Genomic DNA, 21234 nt, shown 5'->3' with positions numbered 1-21234 from the left:
CCGCACTCTCCCGCCCGTTTGGGAGCTTTGGTATAATCCCCATGGTCCTTTCGGAGTCCCCAGCATCCACTAGGACGTTAGAGAAAATAAGAATTTACTTACCGATAATTCTATTTCTCATAGTCCGTAGTGGATGCTGGGCGCCCATCCCAAGTGCGGATTGTCTGCATTACTTGTACATAGTTATTGTTACAAAAATCGGGTTATTGTTGTTGTGAGCCATCTTTTCAGAGGCTCCTTCTGTTATCATGCTGTTAACTGGGTTCAGATCACAAGTTGTACGGTGTGATTGGTGTGGCTGGTAAGAGTCTTACCCAGGATTCAAAATCCTTCCTTATTGTGTACGCTCGTCCGGGCACAGTATCCTAACTGAGGCTTGGAGGAGGGTCATAGGGGGAGGAGCCAGTATACACCAGGTAGTCCTAAAGCTTTTTACTTTTGTGCCCAGTCTCCTGCGGAGCCGCTATTCCCCATGGTCCTTTCGGAGTCCCCAGCATCCACTACGGACTATGAGAAATAGAATTATCGGTAAGTAAATTCTTATTATAAGGGGAATTATTTTTTGGAAAAAGAATATGGGGTGTGGGGGAAGCTACCACAGGCAAAAATGTATGACCAATCAGACAAAGAGGGAAAGAAATGATTGCTCTATTGTGGTGCGCAACATTAGGGCAATCAATACTTTCCCTCATCTGATTGAGAAGACAGGATATACCTGGGCATCTTGAACTGCTATACAAGATCGTGGGGCCTATGCATCGTGGAGGGCAAATTGTGGCAGAGGATACCAGAGCAATTTAGCATTGCTCCAGTGCCGGAACAGCTGCTCCAGAAAATAAGCTGTCCCTGCTATCATTAACACTGCTATACCACCCCCGTGCTGGCTTCTTTGCATTTGTGACCTGAGGTCATGCATGTAGACAGCTTAGGGTTGCGCAGTGGGAGGCGGCGGAGTGGGGGTCCTCTTTGCTTCCCTGGACCTCCTTCCCATAGTAAGGATTGGGTCTCCGAGAACAAACACCACCTGAAGAGTTTTCGGAGTTAGCTGAATATTAGGCGGCCCTATCTGATTAAGCCCGTTACGTAAAATATTGAGAAATTAGCGTTTCCGTATGTGTAGCAGGCCCTTAAGTGATGATGAATATGCCCCCATGTTCCTCTGAAATGAAACTTCTGTAGTATGTACTGAAAGAGAATTGAACATGTAATATCTCCCCATCACAGAAACTGTTACACCTCGAGGCAATACTGACAAGTAAGGACAGGTTTGCAAATATAAGGATTTCATTTCTGCTCTAAGCTGTTGTCCTATAATGAAACTGCAAAGCTTATGTGCCATTGACCTTGCTTGCTACAGTCTTGAAAACGAGATGCAGTAAATTTACCTACAATCAAAATCCCAATGGTCAAAATACAGACAACCATTGACAATAGTTAGAATACTGACACGCTCAAAATACCGACATTGAAAATGTCGACAGGATTTTTTCATTGGAACCGACTTGTTCATACTTTACCATCCCAGTGGACGTGTAAGGGGAATATAATAGCGTGCCACGCGCAGCGAGCCATGCGAGGGGACGCGGTACACTTATACGGTGTTCATGTTGACCTATGTCGACATACACCCCCCAAAAAATGTAAAAACTCATGTAGACTTTTTGACGTATCGATATTTTAAATATCTGTATTTTGACTAGAGATGAGCGGGTTTGGTTCGTCGAGATCCGAACCCCCCTGAACTTCACCTATTTTACACTGGTCCGAGGCAGCCTCGGATCTTCCCGCCTTGCTTGGTTAACCCGAACGCGGCCGAACGTCATCATCCCGCTGTCGGATTCTCGCGAGATTCGTATTCTATATAAAGAGCCGCGCGTCGCCGCCATTTTCACTCATGCATTGGAGATTGAACGGAGAGGACGTGGCTACGTTCTCTGCTTGAAAAGCTCCAAATCTGTGCTCAGTGTGCTGCAAATATCTGTGCTCAGTGTGCTGCATTTTGGTGACCAACAGTATATATTTGTGCAGTACAGTAGGCCATTGCTGTATCTTGCAGCTCTGTGTCACTGCAAGTATCCATTCCATATCTGTGCTGCATTTTTGTGAGCAGTATATATAGTAGTACAGTGCAGCATTTTGGTGACCAACAGTATATAGTTGTGCAGTACAGTAGGCCATTGCTACGGATATAATAATATTACTGGTATATAATTCCACACATTAAAAAATGGAGAACAAAAATGTGGAGGGTGAAATACGGAAAGATCAAGATCCACTTCCACCTAGTGCTGAAGCTGCTGCCACTAGTCGTGGCAGAGACGATTCAATGCCATCAACGTCGTCTGCCAAGGCCGATGCCCAATGTCATAGTAGAGAGCATGTAAAATCCAAAAACCAAAAGTTCAGTAAAATGACCCAAAAATCTAAATTAAAAGCGTCTGAGGAGAAGCGTAAACCTGCCACTATGCCATTTACGACACGGAGTGGCAAGAAATGGCTGAGGCCCTGGCCTATGTTCATGGCTAGTGGTTCAGCTTCACATGAGAATGGAAGCACTCATCCTCCCGTTAGAATACTGAAAAGAGTTAAGATGGCAAAAGCACAGCAAAGAACTGTGCGTTCTTCTAAATCACAAATCCCCAAGGAGAGTCCAATTGTGTCGGTTGCGATGCCTGACCTTCCCAACACTGGACAGGAAGAGGTGGCTCCTTCCACCATTTGCACGCCCCCTGGAAGTGCTGGAAGGAGCACCCACAGTCCAGTTCCTGATAGTCAAATTGAAGATGTCACTGTTGAAGTACACCAGGATGAGGATATGGGTGTTGCTGGCGCTGAGGAGGAAATTGACAAGGAGGATTCTGATGGTGAGGTGGTTTGTTTAAGTCAGGCACCCGGGGAGACACCTGTTGTCCGTGGGATGAATATGGCCATTGACATGCCTGGTTAAATTACAAAAAAAAAAATCACCTCTTCGGTGTGGAATTATTTCAACAGAAATGCGGACAACAGGTGTCAAGCCGTGTGTTGCCTTTGTCAAGCTGTAATAAGTATGGGTAAGGACGTTAACCACCTAGGAACATCCTCCCTTATACGTCACCTGGAGCGCATTCATCAGAAGTCATTGACAAGTTCAAAAACTTTGGGTGACATTGGAAGCAGTCCACTGACAACTAAATCCCTTCCTCTTGTACCCAAGCTCCTGCAAACCACACCACCAACTCCCTCAGTGTCAATTTCCTCCTTAGACAGGAACGCCAATAGTCCTGCAGGCCATGTCACTGGCAAGTCTGACGAGTCCTCTCCTGATTGGGATTCCTCCGATGGATCCTTGAGTGTAACGCCTACTGCTGCTGTTGTTGCTGCTGGGAGTCGATCATCCCAGAGGGGAAGTCGGAAGACCACTTGTACTACTTCCAGTAAGCAATTGACTGTCCAACAGTCCTTTGCGAGGAAGATGAAATATGACAGCAGTCATCCTGTTGCAAAGCGGATCACTCAGGCCTTGGCAGCTGTGTTGGTGTTAGACGTGTGTCTGGTGTTCGGCGTTAGTTCACAGGGACTTAGAGAATTTCTTGAGGTAGTGTGACCCCGGTACCAAATACCATCTAGGTTCCACTTCTCTAGGCAGGCGATACCAAGAATGTACACAGACGTTAGCAAAAGACTCACCAGTGTCCTAAAAAATGCAGTTGTACCCAATGTCCACTTAACCACGGACATGTGGACAAGTGGAGCAGGGCAGACTCAGGACTATATGACTGTGACAGCCCACTGGGTAGATGTATTGCCTCCCGCAACAGCAGCAGCGGCACCAGTAGCAGCATCTCGCAAACACCAACTCGTTCCTAGGCAGGCTACGCTTTGTATCACCGCTTTCCTTAAGAGGCACACAGCTGACAACCTCTTACGGAAACTGAGGAACATCATCGCAGAATGGCTTACCCCAATTGGACTTTCTTGGGGATTTGTGACATCAGACAACGCCACCAATATTGCGCGTGCATTACATGTGGGCAAATTCCAGCACGTCCCATGTTTTGCACAAACATTGAATTTGGTGGTGCAGAATTTTTTTTAAAATGACAGGGACGTGCAAGAGATGCTGTCGGTGGCCCGAAGAATTGCGGGCCACTTTCGGCATTCAGCCACCGCGTGCCGAAGACTGGAGCACCAGCAAACACTCCTGAACCTGCCCCACCATCATCTGAAGCAAGAGGTGGTAACGAGGTGGAATTCAACCCTCTATATGCGTCAGAGGATAGAGGAGCAGCAAAAGGCCATTTAAGCCTATACATCTGCCTACGATATAGGCAAAGGAGGGGGAATGCACCTGACTAAAGCGCAGTGGAGAATGATTTCAACGTTGTGCAAGGTTCTGCAACCCTTTGAACTTGCCACACATGAAGTCAGTTCAGACACTGCCAACCTGAGTCAGGTCATTCCCCTCATCAGGCTTTTGCAGAAGCAGCTGGAGAGATTGAAGGAGGAGCTAAAACGGAGCGATTCCGCTAAGTATGTGGGACTTGTGGATGGAGCCCTTCATTCACTTTGCCAGGATTCAAGGGTGGTCAATCTGTTGAAATCAGAGCACTACATTTTGTCCACCGTGCTCGATCCTAGGTTTAAAGCCTACGTTGTATCTCTCTTTCCAGCAGACAAAGTCTGCAGAGGTTCAAAGACCTGCTGGTGAGAAAATTGTCAACTCAAGCGGAACGTGACCCGTCAACCGCTCCTCCTTCACATTCTCCCGCAACTGGGGCTGCTAGGAAAAGGCTAAGAATTCCGAGCCCACCTGCTGGCGGTGATGCAGTGCAGTCTGGAGCGAGTGTTGACATCTGGTACGGCCTGAAGGACCTGCCAACGATTACTGACATGTCGTCTACTGTCACTGCATATGATTCTGTCACCATTGAAAGAATGGTGGAGGATTATATGAGTGACCGCATCCAAGTAGGCACGTCAGACAGTCCGTACGTATACTGGCAGGAAAAAGAGGCAATTTGGAGGCCCTTGCACAAACTGGCTTTATTTTACCTAAGTTGCCCCCCCTCCAGTGTGTACTCCGAAAGAGTGTTTAGTGCAGCCAGTCATCTTGTCAGCGATCAGCGTACGAGGTTACTTCCACAAAATGTGGAGAAGATGATGTTCATCAAAATTAATTATAATCAATTCCTCCGTGGAGACATTCACCATCAATTGCCTCCAGAAAGTACACAGGGACCTGAGATGGTGATTTCCAGTGGGGACAAATTAATTCTCTGTGAGGAGGGGGATGTACACAGTGAAAGAGGTAAGGAATCGGAGGATGATGATGAGGTGGACATCTTGCCTCTGTAGAGCCAGTTTGAGCAAGGAGAGATTGACTGCTTCTTTTTTTGGTTGGGCCCAAACCAACCAGTCATTTCAGCCACAGTAGTGTGGCAGACCCTGTGGCTGAAATGATGGGTTTGTTAAAGTGTGCATGTCCTGTTTATACAACATAAGGGTGGGTGGGAGGGCCCAAGCACAATTCCATCTTTCACCTCTTTTTTTATTTTTATTTATTTTTTATTTATCTTTGCATCATGTGATGTTTGGGGCCAATTTTATTAAGTGCCATCCTGTCTGACACTGCAGTGCCACTCCTAGATGGGCCAGGTGTTTGTGCCGCCCACTTCGGTCGCTTAGCTTAGTCATCCAGCTACCTCAGTGCAAATTTTAGGACTAAAAATAATATTGTGAGGTGTTCAGAATAGACTGGAAATTATGGTTATTGAGGTTAATAATACTATAGGATCAAAATTACCCCCAAATTCTATGATTTAAGCTGTTTTTGAGGGTTTTTTGAAAAAAAAAACACCCGAATCCAAAACACACCCGAATCCTACAAAATTTTCAGGGAGGTTTTGCCAAAACGCGTCCGAATCCAAAACACGGCTGTGGAACCGAATCCAAAACACAAAACCCGAAAAATTTCCGGTGCACATCTCTAATTTTGACCATGTTTGTATTTTGATCTTGTCGGTATTTTGGCCATTGGTAAATAGTTGTCTGTATTTTGACTGTTCAGATTTTGATTGTAAGTAAATCATACTCATCCCTTGAAAACACGTGATATTGTTCAGCAATATTCCTGTCATAATATCAGCCACTTACATTAGAAGCCACATGCTTCTGAAGCTTACTAAATGCTGTGAAAAACTGTATTGGCATTTTCATGAGCAATTTTTATCTTTTTATAGTGAATAGCTTTATACAGTTTGTGCAGCATTTTACATTTATTTTTTATCTGTTTGGTGAAAATGCTACATTTACTGTCAGAAACATTTGAAACTGACTGAACTAAAGGTAATTTTATACTAATTTACTGTATGTTTGTACGGGATGCAGTTAAAATACCGTCTGTCGTGATTCCTGCATTCAGGAGACCGATGCCGGCATCCCAACAGCTGGTAAAATACTGCCGGACGGAATCCCGACCTCCGCTGGGTATTACCACTTGGTTGGTGGGTCCACACCACCAACCAAGTGTGAATATAACCTGTGGCAAGCGAAGCAAGCCACCGGGCCCGAAGCATTGTGAGCGCAGTGAGACCGCGAGGGGCCTCGCTGCTGGGATTCCAACAGACGGGATGCCGCTGTCTGTATATTGACAGCCGGCATCCCATCTGTTGGTTAAACATACCAATTCCGTTTAAACAACTCCTGTAATTAAGATGAGTTATATAACATTAACTTTTCTACTGCTGTAGTAGCTAAAAGAACATTGTTTTTTGTGCCTTCTTGTGGATATTTGCCGTACTTGCCTCTCTTTTTCTATAGTACTACTTCAAAGATGTCTACTTTTTTTTTTTTAAGTTTGCTCCACACCCCTCCCCCTTTCCGCTCCCACACTTCCCCACCTAGTGGCCGGCCGGGTCCTGTGGCACTGGGCCTGTCTCTCTCATGGTCCCGGATCACACTGCATGCATATTCTGGAGTGGTGGTTTATTTTTTTGTTAAAACAGTGTTGCTTTTTGCAGCACAGATATCTGCTGCCCAAATTAAAAATAAAATGCCCCCAAATTAAAAATAAAATGCCCATTTTCTCAGAACAGGAAGTTGAAGGCAATTTATGTAAACAAAATACTCCTTATGTACATAATTTATTTGTTTATAAGTGTAACCACCCACAAGTATACATTTATCTAATTGTAGTTAGCAGAGTTTTCATAAGAATTTGTTACCAGCTTGTAGCTCCTTGGTTAACAGAGGAGGCTCAGTGAAGCCAAGTTTGAATGGACAGGCCGAGAAATGCTTTGTGAAGAGTGGGTTTGGCTCTTGCTGCCAGTATAGCTATCAGTGTGGGACTTTATTAAAGGTCCATTATGTAGCCTTATTAGTGAGGAACGATGTACTCCTGTCTTTATTACTTTCAAGTTGGGTACACATCTGGATCATTTGATGGGCGATAGGCCGATATTACGAAAGGCGACAGAATTAGTCAGGTAGGACTGAAAACGCCATGGTCTGTAAGAGCCACAGTCAATTGGAGAGGCAATCGAGACCCAAATCAGAGCATGGTCGGACAAGCCAATGGGTTCTATAGCCGAGTCAACTACCTTAGGTAAAGCGTCACAGGATAATAAAAAATAGTCCATACGAGACAGGGGGGTGTGAGCCGCAGACAAACACGTGAACTCCTTATCAATGGGGTGGAAAGTTCTCCAAACGTCCACCAAGCGGAGCGAGGAAGCCAACTGCAGAACCCCCAGGGGATGGAGTGGGGGAGGGTGGCGTGGGGGGGGGGGGGGGGGGTGCTGCTGTCGGTCTATAGTTGTGGAAGCCACCAAATTAAAATCGCCACTAATTAAAATAGTAGAATCACTAAAAGGGGAAGGTTCAGCCACAATACACTGCATAAAACGTTTAGAATAAGTATTTGGGGCGTAAAGGTTGAAAAGTACATACTTGGTATGGACCAGCGTAACCTCAGATATTACATAGCGGCCTAAGGGGTCACTAATAGAGGAATGGAGGGTAGGAGATGGTTGCTTCCTACCTAAGGTAACCACTACACGTTTTTTTTTAGATGTAAAGGAGGCTGCCGATAATACAGAGTACCCCATAACATTCAGTTTCAAAACTTCCGGCGGCATCAAATGTGTTTCCTGGAGCATAATTACATCAATACCTTTTCTCTAACGTCCTAGTGGATGCTGGGAACTCCGTAAGGACCATGGGGAATAGCGGGCTCCGAAGGAGGCTGGGCACTCTAGAAAGATTTATGACTACCTGGTGTGCACTGGCTCCTCCCACTATGACCCTCCTCCAAGCCTCAGTTAGATCTTGTGCCCGGCCGAGGTTGGATGCACACTAGGGGCTCTCCTGAGCCCTTAGAAAGAAAGTATAGATTTAGGTTTTTTATTTTCAGTGAGACCTGCTGGCAACAGGCTCACTGCAGCGAGGGACTAAGGGGAGAAGAAGCGAACTCGCCTGCTTGCAGCCGGATCGGGCTTCTTAGGCTACTGGACACCATTAGCTCCAGAGGGATCGACCGCAGGCCCAGTCCTTGGTGTTCGGTCCCGGAGCCGCGCCGCCGTCCCCCTTACAGAGCCAGAAGCAAGAAGAGGTCCGGAAAAACGGCGGCAGAAGACATCAGTCTTCACCAAGGTAGCGCACAGCACTGCAGCTGTGCGCCATTGCTCCTCATGCACACCACACACTCCGGTCACTGATGGGTGCAGGGCGCTGGGGGGGGGGGGCGCCCTGAGCAGCAATATAAACACCTTGGCTGGCAAAAATACATCACATATAACCCCCAGGGCTATATGGATGTATATTAACCCCTGCCAGATTCCATAAAAATGCGGGAGAAAAGTCAGCGAAAAAGGGGCGGAGCCTATCTCCTCAGCACACTGGCGCCATTTTTCCCTCACAGCTCCGTTGGAGGGAAGCTCCCTGGCTCTCCCCTGCAGTCTACACTACAGAACAGGGTTAAAACAGAGAGGGGGGGCACTAAATTTAGGCGCAGTATAAATTATATAAAAGCAGCTATAGGGGACATAACTCAGTTAGTCCCTGCATTATATAGCGCTCTGGTGTGTGCTGGCATACTCTCACTCTGTCCCCCCAAAGGGCTTTTGTGGGTCCTGTCCTCATTGGAGCATTCCTTGTGTGTGTGCGGTGTGTCGGTACGGCTGTGTCGACATGTTTGATGAGGAGACTTATGTGGAGGCGGAGCAGATGCCGATAAATGAGATGTCGCCCCTGTGGGCTGAACCAGAGTGGATGGATAGGTGGAAGGTATTAACCGACAGTGTCAACTCCTTACATAAAAGGCTGGATGACGTAACAGCTATGGGACAGCCGGCTTCTCAGCCCGCGCCTGCCCAGACGTCTCGAAGGCCATCAACGCTCCCTCAGATGGCAGACACAGATGTCGACAAGGAGTCTGACTCCAGTGTCGACGAGGTTGAGACATATACACAATCCACTAGGAACATCCGTTACATGATCCCGGCAATATAAAATGTGTTACACATTTCTGACATTAACCCAAGTACCACTAAAAACAAAGGGTTTTATGTGTGGGGAGAAAAAGCAGGCAGTGTTTTGTTCCCCCATCAAATGAGTGAATGAAGTGTGAAAAAGCGTGGGTTTCCCCGATAAGAAACTGGTAATTTCTAACAAGTTACTGATGGCGTACCCTTTCCCGCCAGAGGATAAGTTACGCTGGGAGATATCCCCTAGGGTGGATAAGGCGCTCACACGTTTGTCAAGGTGGCACTGCCGTCTTAGGATACGGCCACTTTGAAGGTACCTGCTGATAAATAGCAGGAGGCTATCCTGAAGTCTGTAATTACACACTCAGGTACTAGACTGAGCCCTGCAGACTGCTGCAGCGTGGTCTGTACCCCTTTCAAACAGGGATACTATTTTGCGAACATAAGACGTCGTCTTATATATGAGGGATGCACAGAGGAATATTTTGCCGGCTGGCATCCTGAATTATTGCAATGTCCATTCTGTCAGGAGGGTATTGGAGACCCGACACTGGACAGGTGATGCTGACTTTAAAAGGCACATAGAGCCTTATAAGGGTGAGGAATTGGTTGGGGATGGTCTCTGGGACCTCGTATCCACAGCAACAGCTGGGATGAAAATATTTTACCTCAGGTTTCCTCACAGCCTAAGAAACGCACTGTATTATCAGGTACAGTCCTTTTGGCTTCAAAAAAGCAGGCGGGTCAAACGAGGGAAGAGGAAAAAGCTGCACCAGCAGCCAGTCTCCAGAATCAAAATTCTTCCCCTGCTTCCTCTGAGTCCACCGCATGACGCGGGGGCTCCACAGGCGTAGCCAGGTACGGTGGGGGGCCGCCTCAAAAATTTCAGCGATCAGTGGGCTCGCTCACAGGTGGATCCCTGGATCCTTCAAGTAGTATCTCAGCGGTACAAGCTGGAAGTCGAGGCGTCTCCCCCCCGCCGTTTACTCAAATCTGCCTTGCCGACAACTCCCTCAGGCAGGGAGGCTGTGCTAGAGGCAATTCACAAGCTGTATTCCCAGCAGGTGATAGTCAAGGTGCCCCTACTTCAATAAGGACGGGGTTACTATTCCACACTGTTTGTGGTACCGAAACCAGCCGGTTCGGTGAGACCCATTTTAAAATGGAAATCCTTGAACACTTACATAACAAAGTTCAAGATGGAATCGCTCAGGGCGTTTATTGCAAGCCTGGACGAGGGGGATTACATGGTATCCCTGGACATCAAGGATGCTTACCTGCATGTCCCTATTTACCTTCCTCACCAGGAGTACCTCAGATTGTGGTACAGGATTGCCATTACCAATTCCAGACACTACCGTTTGGACTGTCCACGGCACCGAGGGTGTTTACCAAGGTAATGGCAGAAATGATGATACTCCTTCAAAATAAAAAGGGAGTTTTTATTTATCCCATACTTGGATGATCTCCTTATAAAGGCAAGGTCCAGGGAGCAGTTACTGGTCGGAGTAGCACTATCTCAGGAGGTGCTACAACAGCATGGCTGGATTATGAACATTCCAAAGTCACAGCTGGTTCCTTCCACTCGCTTACTGTTCCTGGGGATGATTTTGGACACAGAACAGAAAAAAGTGTTTCTCCCGCAGGAGAAAGCCAAGGAGCTGTCATCTCTAGTCAGAGACCTCCTAAAACCAAAAAGGGTATCGGTGCATCGTTGCACACGAGTCCTGGGAAAAATGGTGGCTTCATACGAAGCAATTCCATTCTGCAGGTTCCATGCGAGGACCTTCCCGTGAGACCTCTTAGATAAGTGGTCGGGATCGCATCTTCAAATGCATCAAATGATAACCCAGTCTCCAAAGACCAGGGTGTCTCTACTGTGGTGGATGCAGGGTGCTCATCTTCTAGAGGGCCGCAGTTTCGGCATACAGGACTGGGTCCTGGTGACCACGGATGCCAGCCTTCAAGGCTGGGGAGCAGTCACACAGGGAAGAAACTTCCAGGGCCTATGGTCAAGTCAGGAGACTTCCCTACATATAAATTCTGGAACTGAGGGCCATTTACAATGCCCTAAGTCAGGCAAGACCCCTGCTTCAAAACCAGCCGGTACTGATACAGTCAGACAACATCACGGCAGTCGCCCATGTGACCCGACAGGGCGGCACAAGAAGCAGGATGGCAATGGCAGAAGCCACAAGGATTCTCCGATGGGCGGAAAATCATGTACTAGCACTGTCAGCAGTGTTCATTCCGGGAGTGGACAACTGGGAAGCAGACTTCCTCAGCAGACACGACCTACACCCGGGAGAGTGGGGACTTCATCCAGAAGTCTTCCTGCTGTTGGTAAACCGTTGGGAAAGGCCACAGGTGGACATGATGGCGTCCCGCCTCAACAAAAAGCTAAAGAGATATTGCGCCAGGTCAAGGGACCCTCAGGCGATAGCTGTGGACGCTCTAGTGACACCGTGGGTGTACCAGTCGGTTTATGTGTTCCCTACTCTGCCTCTCATACCAAAGGTACTGAGAATAATAAGATGGCGAGGAGTAAGAACGATACTCGTGGTTCCGGATTGGCCAAGAAGGGCTTGGAACCCGGAACTTCAGGAAATGATATCAGAGGACCCATGGCCTCTGCCACTCAGACACGACCTGCTTCAGCAGGGGCCCTGTCTGTTCCAAGACTTACCGCGGCTGCGTTTGACGGCATGGCGATTGAGCGCCGGATCCTGAAGGAAAAGGGTATTCCGGAAGAAGTCATTCCTGCGCTTATTAAAGCCAGGAAAGATGTTACGGCAAAGCATTATCACCGCATGTGGCGGAAATATGTTGCATGGTGCGAGGCCAAAAAGGCCCCAACAGAGGAATTTCCACTAGGTCGATTTCTACATTTCCTGCAAGCAGGAGTGAATATGGGCCTAAGTCTAGGCTCCATTAAAGTACAGATCTCGGCTCTGTCGATTTTCTTTCAAAAAGAATTAGCTTCAGTACCTGAAGTTCAGGCATTGTGAAAGGAGTGCTGCATATTCAGCCCCCGTTTGTGCCCCCTGTGGCACCTTGGGATCTCAACGTGGTGTTGAGTTTTCTTAAAATCACATTGGTTTGAGCCACTAAAAACCGTGGATCTAAAATATCTCACGTGGAAAGTGGTCATGTTATTGGCCTTGGCTTCAGCCAGGCGAGTGTCAGAATTGGCGGCTTTATCATGTAAAAGCCCTTATCTGATTTTCCATATGGATAGGGCAGAATTGAGGACTCGTCCCCAATTTCTTCCTAAGGTGGTGTCAGCGTTTTCACCTGAACCAGCCTATTGTGGTGCCGGCGGCTACTAGTGAATTGGAGGACTCCAAGTTGCTAGACGTTGTCAGGGTTCTGAAAATATATGTTTCCAGGACGGCTGGAGTCAGAAACTCTGACTCGCTGTTTATCCTGTATGCACCCAACAAGCTGGGTGCTCCTGCTTCTAAGCAGTCTATTGCTCGCTGGATTTGTAGTACAATTCAGCTTGCACATTCTGTGGCAGGCCTACCACAGCCACAATCTGTAAATGCCCATTCCACAAGGAAGGTGGGCTCATCTTGGGCGGCTGCCCGAGGGGTCTCGGCTTTACAACTTTGCCGAGCAGCTACTTGGTCAGGGGCAAACACGTTTGCAAAATTCTACAAATTTGATACCCTGGCTGAGGAGGACCTGGAGTTCTCTCATTCGGTGCTACAGAGTCATCCGTACTCTCCCGCCCGTTTGGGAGCTTTGGTATAATCCCCATGGTCCTTACGGAGTTCCCAGCATCCACTAGGACGTTAGAGAAAATAAGAATTTACTCACCGGTAATTCTATTTCTCGTAGTCCGTAGTGGATGCTGGGCGCCCATCCCAAGTGCGGATTGTCTGCAATACTTGTAAATAGTTATTGTTAACTAAAGGGTTATTGTTGAGCCATCTGTTGAGAGGCTCAGTTGTTTTCATACTGTCAAACTGGATATAGTATCACGAGTTGTACGGTGTGATTGGTGTGGCTGGTAAGAGTCTTACCCGGGATTCTAAATCCTTCCTTATTATGTCTGCTCGTCCGGGCACAGTGTCCTAACTGAGGCTTGGAGGAGGGTCATAGTGGGAGGAGCCAGTGCACACCAGGTAGTCATAAATCTTTCTAGAGTGCCCAGCCTCCTTCGGAGCCCGCTATTCCCCATGGTCCTTACGGAGTTCCCAGCATCCACTACGGACTACGAGAAATAGAATTACCGGTGAGTAAATTCTTATTTTTTACGGATATAAGTGTAAAGCTTTGTCCTCTTAGCACAGGGGTGGGGAACCTTTTTTCTACCGAGGGCCATTTGGATATTTATAAAATCCTTCGGGGGCCATACAAGTCTGCCCCCGCGCGCGCCCAAAAAATGGGTGTGGCCAGTTAAAATGGGACGTGATACACATATGCCCCCAATAGTGCAGTGCCAGATCCACAATTGCCTCCACAGTGCCAGGTATACAGATGCCCCTCACAGTGCCAGGTATACAGATGCCCCTCACAGTGCCAGGTATACAGATGCCCCTCACAGTGCCAGGTATACAGATGCCCCTCACAGTGCCAGGTATACAGATGCCCCTCACAGTGCCAGGTATACAGATGCCCCCACAGTGCCAGGTATACAAATGCCCCTCACAGTGCCAGGTATACAGATGTCCCCACAGTGCCAGGTATACAGATGTCCCCACAGTGCCAGGTATACAGATGCTCCTCACAGTGCCAGGTATACAAATGCCCCTCACAGTGCCAGGTATACAGATGCCCCTCACAGTGCCAGGTATACAGATGCCCCTCACAGTGCCAGGTATACAGATAACCCCCCCCCCCCCGTCTCCGTCCCGCTTACGGCTCCTTTCAGCGGGTACACGGAGGAGAGCGCGGCTATGTTGGGCGGCGGCGTGTAAGACTTGAAACCAGCCGCCGGTTCGAGAGCCAATCAGAGCTCGCGGACCGGCAGCCGCGGCTCCTGATTGGCTGCCGGTCTGCGAGCTCTGATTGGCTCACGAACCGGCGGCTGGTTTCAAGTCCTACACGCCGCCGCCGCCCGACAATAGCCGCGCTCTCCTCCGTGTGGTGACAGCTGAGACACGCTGCCGCCGGACTGTGCGGCGGCGTGTCTCACTGAGAGGAGCGGGTGGGCCGGACCAAACGGCTTCGCGGGCCTTATACGGCCCGCGGGCCGGAGGTTCCCCACCCCTGTCTTAGCAGGTGAGTGGATCCCACCCACATTCCACCAACCAAATATTAAGGGAACCATCCTACAAAATTAAAAAAGGGTAAAAAATAAAAGGCAGAAGTTCTGCTCAAACAAACGCAGCAGCATAACCCGGTAGCGAGCAGGCACCAATCATATAACCTGAACAGGAATCCTCGCGGATGAGGAGGGGGAGGGAAGTGTGGGAAATAGAGAAGAAAAGAGTAAGAAAGAACCACAGAGAAATCGGAAAGAAGTAGGAATGAAGAAAGAGAAACCATCGGAAAGGAGGGAGGAGAGGCCTCCCAAAAGGTCTTGAAAACAAGAGACCAGACTTCCTAGGCATAACAATAACATGAGTACAACAATAAGAAAACATAACAGAACTAAAGCCCCATAGGGCTGCAGCGAATAATAAAGCAGCATCTTCTTAGTCAATAATGTAGAATATACCAAAATAAAAAATAAATGATGAAGACTGCTTGTGGTAAACTGATATCCGTGAACCACCACACACCGCCAGCGAGGGGGTGGGGGGGGGGGAGGGGAGGAGGGAGAGAGGGGTAAAAATAGGAAAATAAATTTCAGTAATAAATCCAGAATTACATTATAATAAACCTATAGAAAATTAGAAGAGAGAGAAACAGAACAATAGTAAAACGGCATCAGCATATATAAGCTAGGGAAGAATTCCCGGTATCACCGTAGAAATATCAAGATATATATTGCAATAAACAACAAAAGGTCACCAAAATATGTGTATCAATCACAAGAGTCCAGCCGGAACTGGGCAGGGGAGACAGAATGGTCACGCGCGGAAGCCTTCTCCCTTAGATACTGCGTGGCATCATCAGGAGTAGAGAAATCCACAGTAGAATCTCTGACAAAGAGCCGCAGCCGGGCAGGAAACATAAGGGCAAAGCGACGGACAGATTTTACCAGATCCGCACAGACCGTAGAGAACGCCTTGCGAGCCCTTCGGCCAAGTAGTCCTGGAATATCAAGAGCTTGTGGCTTTCCCACATCAAAGGACGTTGCTTCCTGGAGGCCTGCCAGATGACCTCGCGGTGCAGGAAATTGAGGCAGTGAAAAATGGTGACCCGTGGCCGGGAGTTCGTATTGGCCCGGGCCGGACCGATATGGTGCGCCCGTTCCACAACCAGGTCAGAGCAGGGAGTCATTCACATCAAGCAGGTCCAGCAGGGTAGTGGTTAAGAATTGAGTGAGCGCTTTCTCTTTAAGAGATTCAGGTAGTCCCACAATACGGAGATTATTTCTCCTAGACCTGTTTTCCAAACTGTCCAGTTTATCCAGGACTTGAAGATGCTGTTTATGCAGGACCTCATATTGCTTAAGAGTGAAAACATCCTGAAAAGTCTCTCCCAGTGTAACCTCAGTAGTATGCACTTTGTGAGTAAGCTGCTGGATGTTGGCATTAGTTTCCTGTAAGGCTTATTTGAAAGATGCAGCCTGCTCCTGCATGAGGGGGGCCATAGTGGAGTTTATAGCCCGCACAATGCCCATATAGCTGGCCAGAGGGGAGCAGGGAGGGTCAGGAGGGGTCCCAGCATCATCAGCCAGGTAGGATTAGAGGCATCGCTGGAAGTTGAGGGAGAAGCCGCGGCCGCCATTTGGATCCGCTGCTCCGCTGATCTCGGCGGCGGCGCTGTTGTTAACTGGGCATGGAGAAGGCAAGAAACCTCTCCATGCACAGCAGGTGGCTTCCCTTCGTCAGCGGAGGCGGTTCGGCTGGCGGCACCCGGAGTCGGGCGGGAGCGGGGGGAGAAGCTGCTGGCACAGAGGAGCAGCACTAGCAAGCTGACATCCCCGCCAGAGCCGGAACAGGAAGTCCACCCCATTTATTATTTATTACCAATTTATATAGCACACATACAGGACCTGATTCATGTTTGTAAGAAAAGCAAGCAACTTGCCAAAACTATGTTGCACTGTAGGTGGGGCAGATGAAACTCGCAGAGAGATTTATATTTCGGTGGGGTGTGTTCAAACCATACTTGACTACTTCTCCTGGAGAGGAGAAGCTGCAGGAGACTTTGGGGGTTGGGGCCGGGCTGTGACCTCATTAAGCCCCGCCCCACATCGGGTGCCTCCCGCAGCTTCCGGGAGAGTAGGCAAGTATGGTTCAAACTGAAATCTAAATTGCAGTGTAAGAATAAAGTGGTTTAACATTTGTCATTTGTAAGCTACATGCAAAAGCAGCTAGTATTTACCCTGCACAGAAAAAAACAAATGTATTTGCACCTCTTGCATGGCAATATGGTTTGTTCCAGACACCGTTATTTACTTTTTTGCTTTACTTACCTATATGAATCAGGCCATATTCTGCAGCGCTTCACGTCAGTCCCTGCTCCATTATGGTTTGTTTTCCCTATCTTCTACACACAACAATTTTTCTTTTTTTTTGACAGTAGCCAGTTAACCTACTAGTACATTTTTGGAGTGTGGGAGAAAACCAGAGTAACCCATGCAAATATGGAGAGAATATATAAACTCCACACAGTTAGGGCTGTGTTGGGAATTGTACCCAATACCGGAGTGCTGTGAGACAGTAATGCTAACCATTACACCATCCATGCTGCTCACAATCTGTACAACACATATTTGCAGTTTTAATAGGTTCCTGCAACATTTGCTTATGCTTTTGTGAGTTACTCTTCAGGCCTCGGCATTTGAAATTAACAGATTTTTAGTTCTGCACAATCACTATGGCTGTCCACAATTAATCTTATTTTATATCATAATGGCCAGAAATCACGTTAACCATGTACGCCTGACATCTTGCAGTCCCCTAGCATTCAGGATTGTTCTCATGAGTCTTTGTTCACATGAGACTGATCACCTGGTAAAAACAAATACAAGTAATACTCTCTCCGCTGCACCAAGTTATATGGAGATAATCTGAGGTTAAGGTGTGGTTCTTTTTTATATTGTATGACTTAAATCTGATTTCTCTTTCAGATGTTTTCCTCCCAGATGAGAATGTGGTACGTCCTAATCAATTTTTGTGTGAGTTACCAAGTTACCAATCCCTGTTAAGACGGAAGCCTTCAAATTATGGAACCATTGAAACACGCAAAAGTAGTCGGCGGCTGAAAGCTTCACTATCCCGGGAGCTGAGTCGCCAGGAATCTGTGGATGGTGACCTAAGTGTTCCTCCGCGGGATCATGCTCTCAGTATGCAGGAAAAAAGGAAATTGAGGTTTCTATGACTGCTCTTAAATTTGAGTGTTTGTTGTTGATTAAGCATGTGATGGACAAGAATGATAGAAATCCAAAATAATGAATGACTCTTATTCTACCACTGTTAGGGGTCAATCCAATTAACCGTAAAGGGGGCGACTAGCTGTTGCAGTGGCATGGAAACGTTTGCATTTGCATTGCAATTCGTCCCCCTCGTGGCTAGATGTCACCCCGGGTTCCCAGATTTTTCTATGCAGCCTTATGGGGCTATCACAATGCAGACACCATTCGCTGGTAAGATCAGTGCAGCCACATCTGTAGGACCAATGAACACTTTATCAAGGTGCTAGTCACATCGAGCATATGACGCAGGCCAATCTTCAGTGCCAGATTAAACCCTGTGGAGGCCCTAGGCAGTCAGAATCTCGGATTCCCCCTCACAAATTATCTCCTATTACGTTTTTAATTTTAACAACCAATAATTTTAATAAACCAATTTTATTGCACAAAACAAACATTATCAATTATTAATGTTATTAAACAAAAGTGTGTAACATTACATTAGTACAGTATTTTCTCTATAGTCTGTTTTTATTTAAAAAAAATCATTTTTATTGTAAAATTTCATATCAAATCATGCAAAATGTTTCTCTTTAATGTAAAGTTTTTGTTTTAGTTGATTTTTTTTTTCTATCTTTTGGAAACAATTTAAGAAAGCTTGATTGTAATTTTCTTTCAAGATAAAATCAATATCATTTTGAGCCATTGTCATGGGGCCCGTAGACGGATACCTACTCTGCCTGTTTGGTAATCTGGCACTGGTGGTCTTTGAGCAGGGGTGGGTGGTGGTCACACAATCAGAGCGGTTGATGCAGAAATCTCTACCTGTCTCCCAGCCTGCAGCCAGACAGTGAATTGCTGTGAACATGCTGATTGGTGGATGGCAGGAGCTATCCACCAATAAGAGTGCTGACAGCCATTCACTGTATGGAAACGTGAAAAGGTGTGTGTGGTGGTGGTGGTGGGGGGGGGGATGATGTTATACTTTTTTTTATTTTCGTTTCCCAGAAATCGGTGTGTAGGGGCCTTAGTGCATTGCTTTGCCCTACTATGCTGTTAGGATGACCCTGATATGACAGTGGGCAAGAAAGATTTTTCCTGTTCCTGCTATTTCACCACTTTGATAAAGTGCTCATGTGCATTGCACTGCCATCTCCCCAAGGAGATCTACTCTCTTGATTTGCCAGAACAGCATTTCAAAAAAATAAATGAGCATGGTACAAGGGATTTGGAATGTGATTGAAATTATCCTGATTTTACGAGTACAATTGGAAATGTTGACAGGTTTATAGGTTGTCAACTGCACTGCAATCTGTTTTCCTATTATTTGCAATCAAGCTCAGAAAGCACCCTGCAACTGGCTTGATGACTGATAGTTTAGAGGCAATTCAGTTGTTCTTTAGGCAGCAATAAGTAATGGGCACCCGATGGAGCAATTCAATTGTTGTTCTGATCAGGCACATGTGCTGCAAACGCCCTAATTTCTGCTCGTAGCCTTCTGAGGTGGTGAGCAGAAATGGGTGAAAAGGCCTACTTTTGGGCACCTAAACTGGCACTTTCTGCATCTCACTAATTAGTTTAGACAGGTTTAACTATTTGCACGACTAAACCTAGTACATTTGAGCACGATAATTCATGGACACCCAAAACAATTTTAATTGATCCGTTGGGTGTCCATTAATTATCGCTACCCCAGAAAAAATTGACTTGTCCCCCTTTGACATGATTGGGGAAATTTCATGCCTCGCCTTTCCCCATCAATACTTTTTAGTATATAGTCTTTTATTAAACTTTTGATTTTGTATTCATAAAATTAGTAATTATTCTTTTGTATGAAACAAAACGTAGGGTAGAAATTTTACTATGTGGGAGTTTGGCAAACTGATGTGGTTTTACTATAGCAAAGCCATTTGAAATATGAAAGGTTTATGTACACAGGGCCTAATTCAAGGTTGATTGCAAAACAACATTGTCATCTAATGGGCAAAACCATGTGCACTGCAGGGGGGGGCAGATATAACATGTGCAGAGAGAGAGTTATATTTGGTTGGGTTGTGTTCAAACTGAAATCTAAATTGCAGTGTAAAAATAAAGCAGCCAGTATTTACCCTGCACAGAAACAAAATAACCCACCCAAATCTAACTCTCTCTGCACATGTTATATCTACCCCACCTGCAGTGCATATGGTTTTGCCAATTAGAGGAAAATGTTGTTTTGCAATCAACCTTGAATTAGGCACACTAAACGTAAATGCCTTACAGATTGAGTATGGTCTCTTTGGTGTTCTATGCGGTATGCCCTGACCTGGCCTCCTCTAGCTCTTTAACCTTTTACAGTGTATATTTGTGTGTGTGTTTGTCCCGTCACTTTGCTGCATTTCATTTCTCTATTTGTATTGACTAAAGATGCAAATAACATTCATATTTTCTTTATGTTTGCGATATTATTTTATTAATATACAAAATCCATGTCTCCACAAATGTGTATTCTAGCCTTGTTTGTTTTTATTTTCAATAGAAAAACTCTTTATGTATTTTAAACTACATTTTGTTTTTATTTTAGGGATTTTCAGACACTGCACTCCGAATATCCTACTGGATGGAGTCAATGGAAAGACAACAGCAGAAATGTATACAGGATCGCCAGAGATGATGTAACTGCGATATTATCTAATTTGCAGCTCTGGAGAAGCAATATTCATAGTATTGAGGGTAAATGTTGGTCATAGTGATTCTTACCATTCTGTCTCTGGGTGTTGTCTGTACAGCTTTGTCCAAGGGACCCCTTGTTTCTGATAAATGGTGAAACTGAATGCTGGGTTCCTAGTATAACTGTAGTAAACTGACTATATATATATATATATATATATATATATATATATATAAAATCTAAAAAAAATAAAGGGTACACTTAAACAACACAATGTAACTCAAAGTCAATCACACTTCTGTGAAATCAAACTGTCCACTTAGGAAGCAACACTGATTGACAATCAATTTCACATGCTGTTGTGCAAATGGAATAGACAACAGGTGGAATGTATAGGCAATTAGCAAGACACCCCCAATAAAGGAGTTGCTCTGCAGGTGGTGACCACAGACCACTTCTCAGCTCCTATGCTTTCTGGCTGATGTTTTGGTTACTTTTGAAAGCTGGCGGTGCTTTCACTCTAGTGGTAGCATGAGACGGAGTCTACAACCCACACCAGTGGCTCAGGTTGTGCAGCTCATCCAGGATGGCACATCAATGCGAGCTGTGGCAAGAAGGTTTGCTGTGTCTGTCAGCGTAGTGTC

At 46.4% G+C, this 21234-nt stretch overlaps 1 protein-coding gene across 2 annotated transcripts in view; it reads left to right on the top strand.

Moving 5' to 3' along the window:
* TMC7 (transmembrane channel like 7) overlaps window positions 1–21234 on the top strand; it is a 135331-nt gene that overhangs the window by 41939 nt on the left and 72158 nt on the right. The window contains exons 2-3 of one of the 2 annotated variants that reach the window (XM_063934405.1): window positions 17659–17899; window positions 20504–20652. In XM_063934405.1, coding sequence (XP_063790475.1) covers window positions 17659–17899; window positions 20504–20652 — 390 coding nt within the window. The remainder of the gene's footprint in view (window positions 1–17658; window positions 17900–20503; window positions 20653–21234) is intronic. The other variant, XM_063934406.1, reaches the window with a different exon arrangement.

Source organism: Pseudophryne corroboree, chromosome 7 (assembly GCF_028390025.1).
Source record: "Pseudophryne corroboree isolate aPseCor3 chromosome 7, aPseCor3.hap2, whole genome shotgun sequence".
NCBI classification, from domain to species: Eukaryota; Metazoa; Chordata; class Amphibia; order Anura; family Myobatrachidae; genus Pseudophryne; species Pseudophryne corroboree.
Note: the sequence above shows the minus strand (reverse complement) of the source record. Positions and strands in the feature narration are given on the sequence as shown.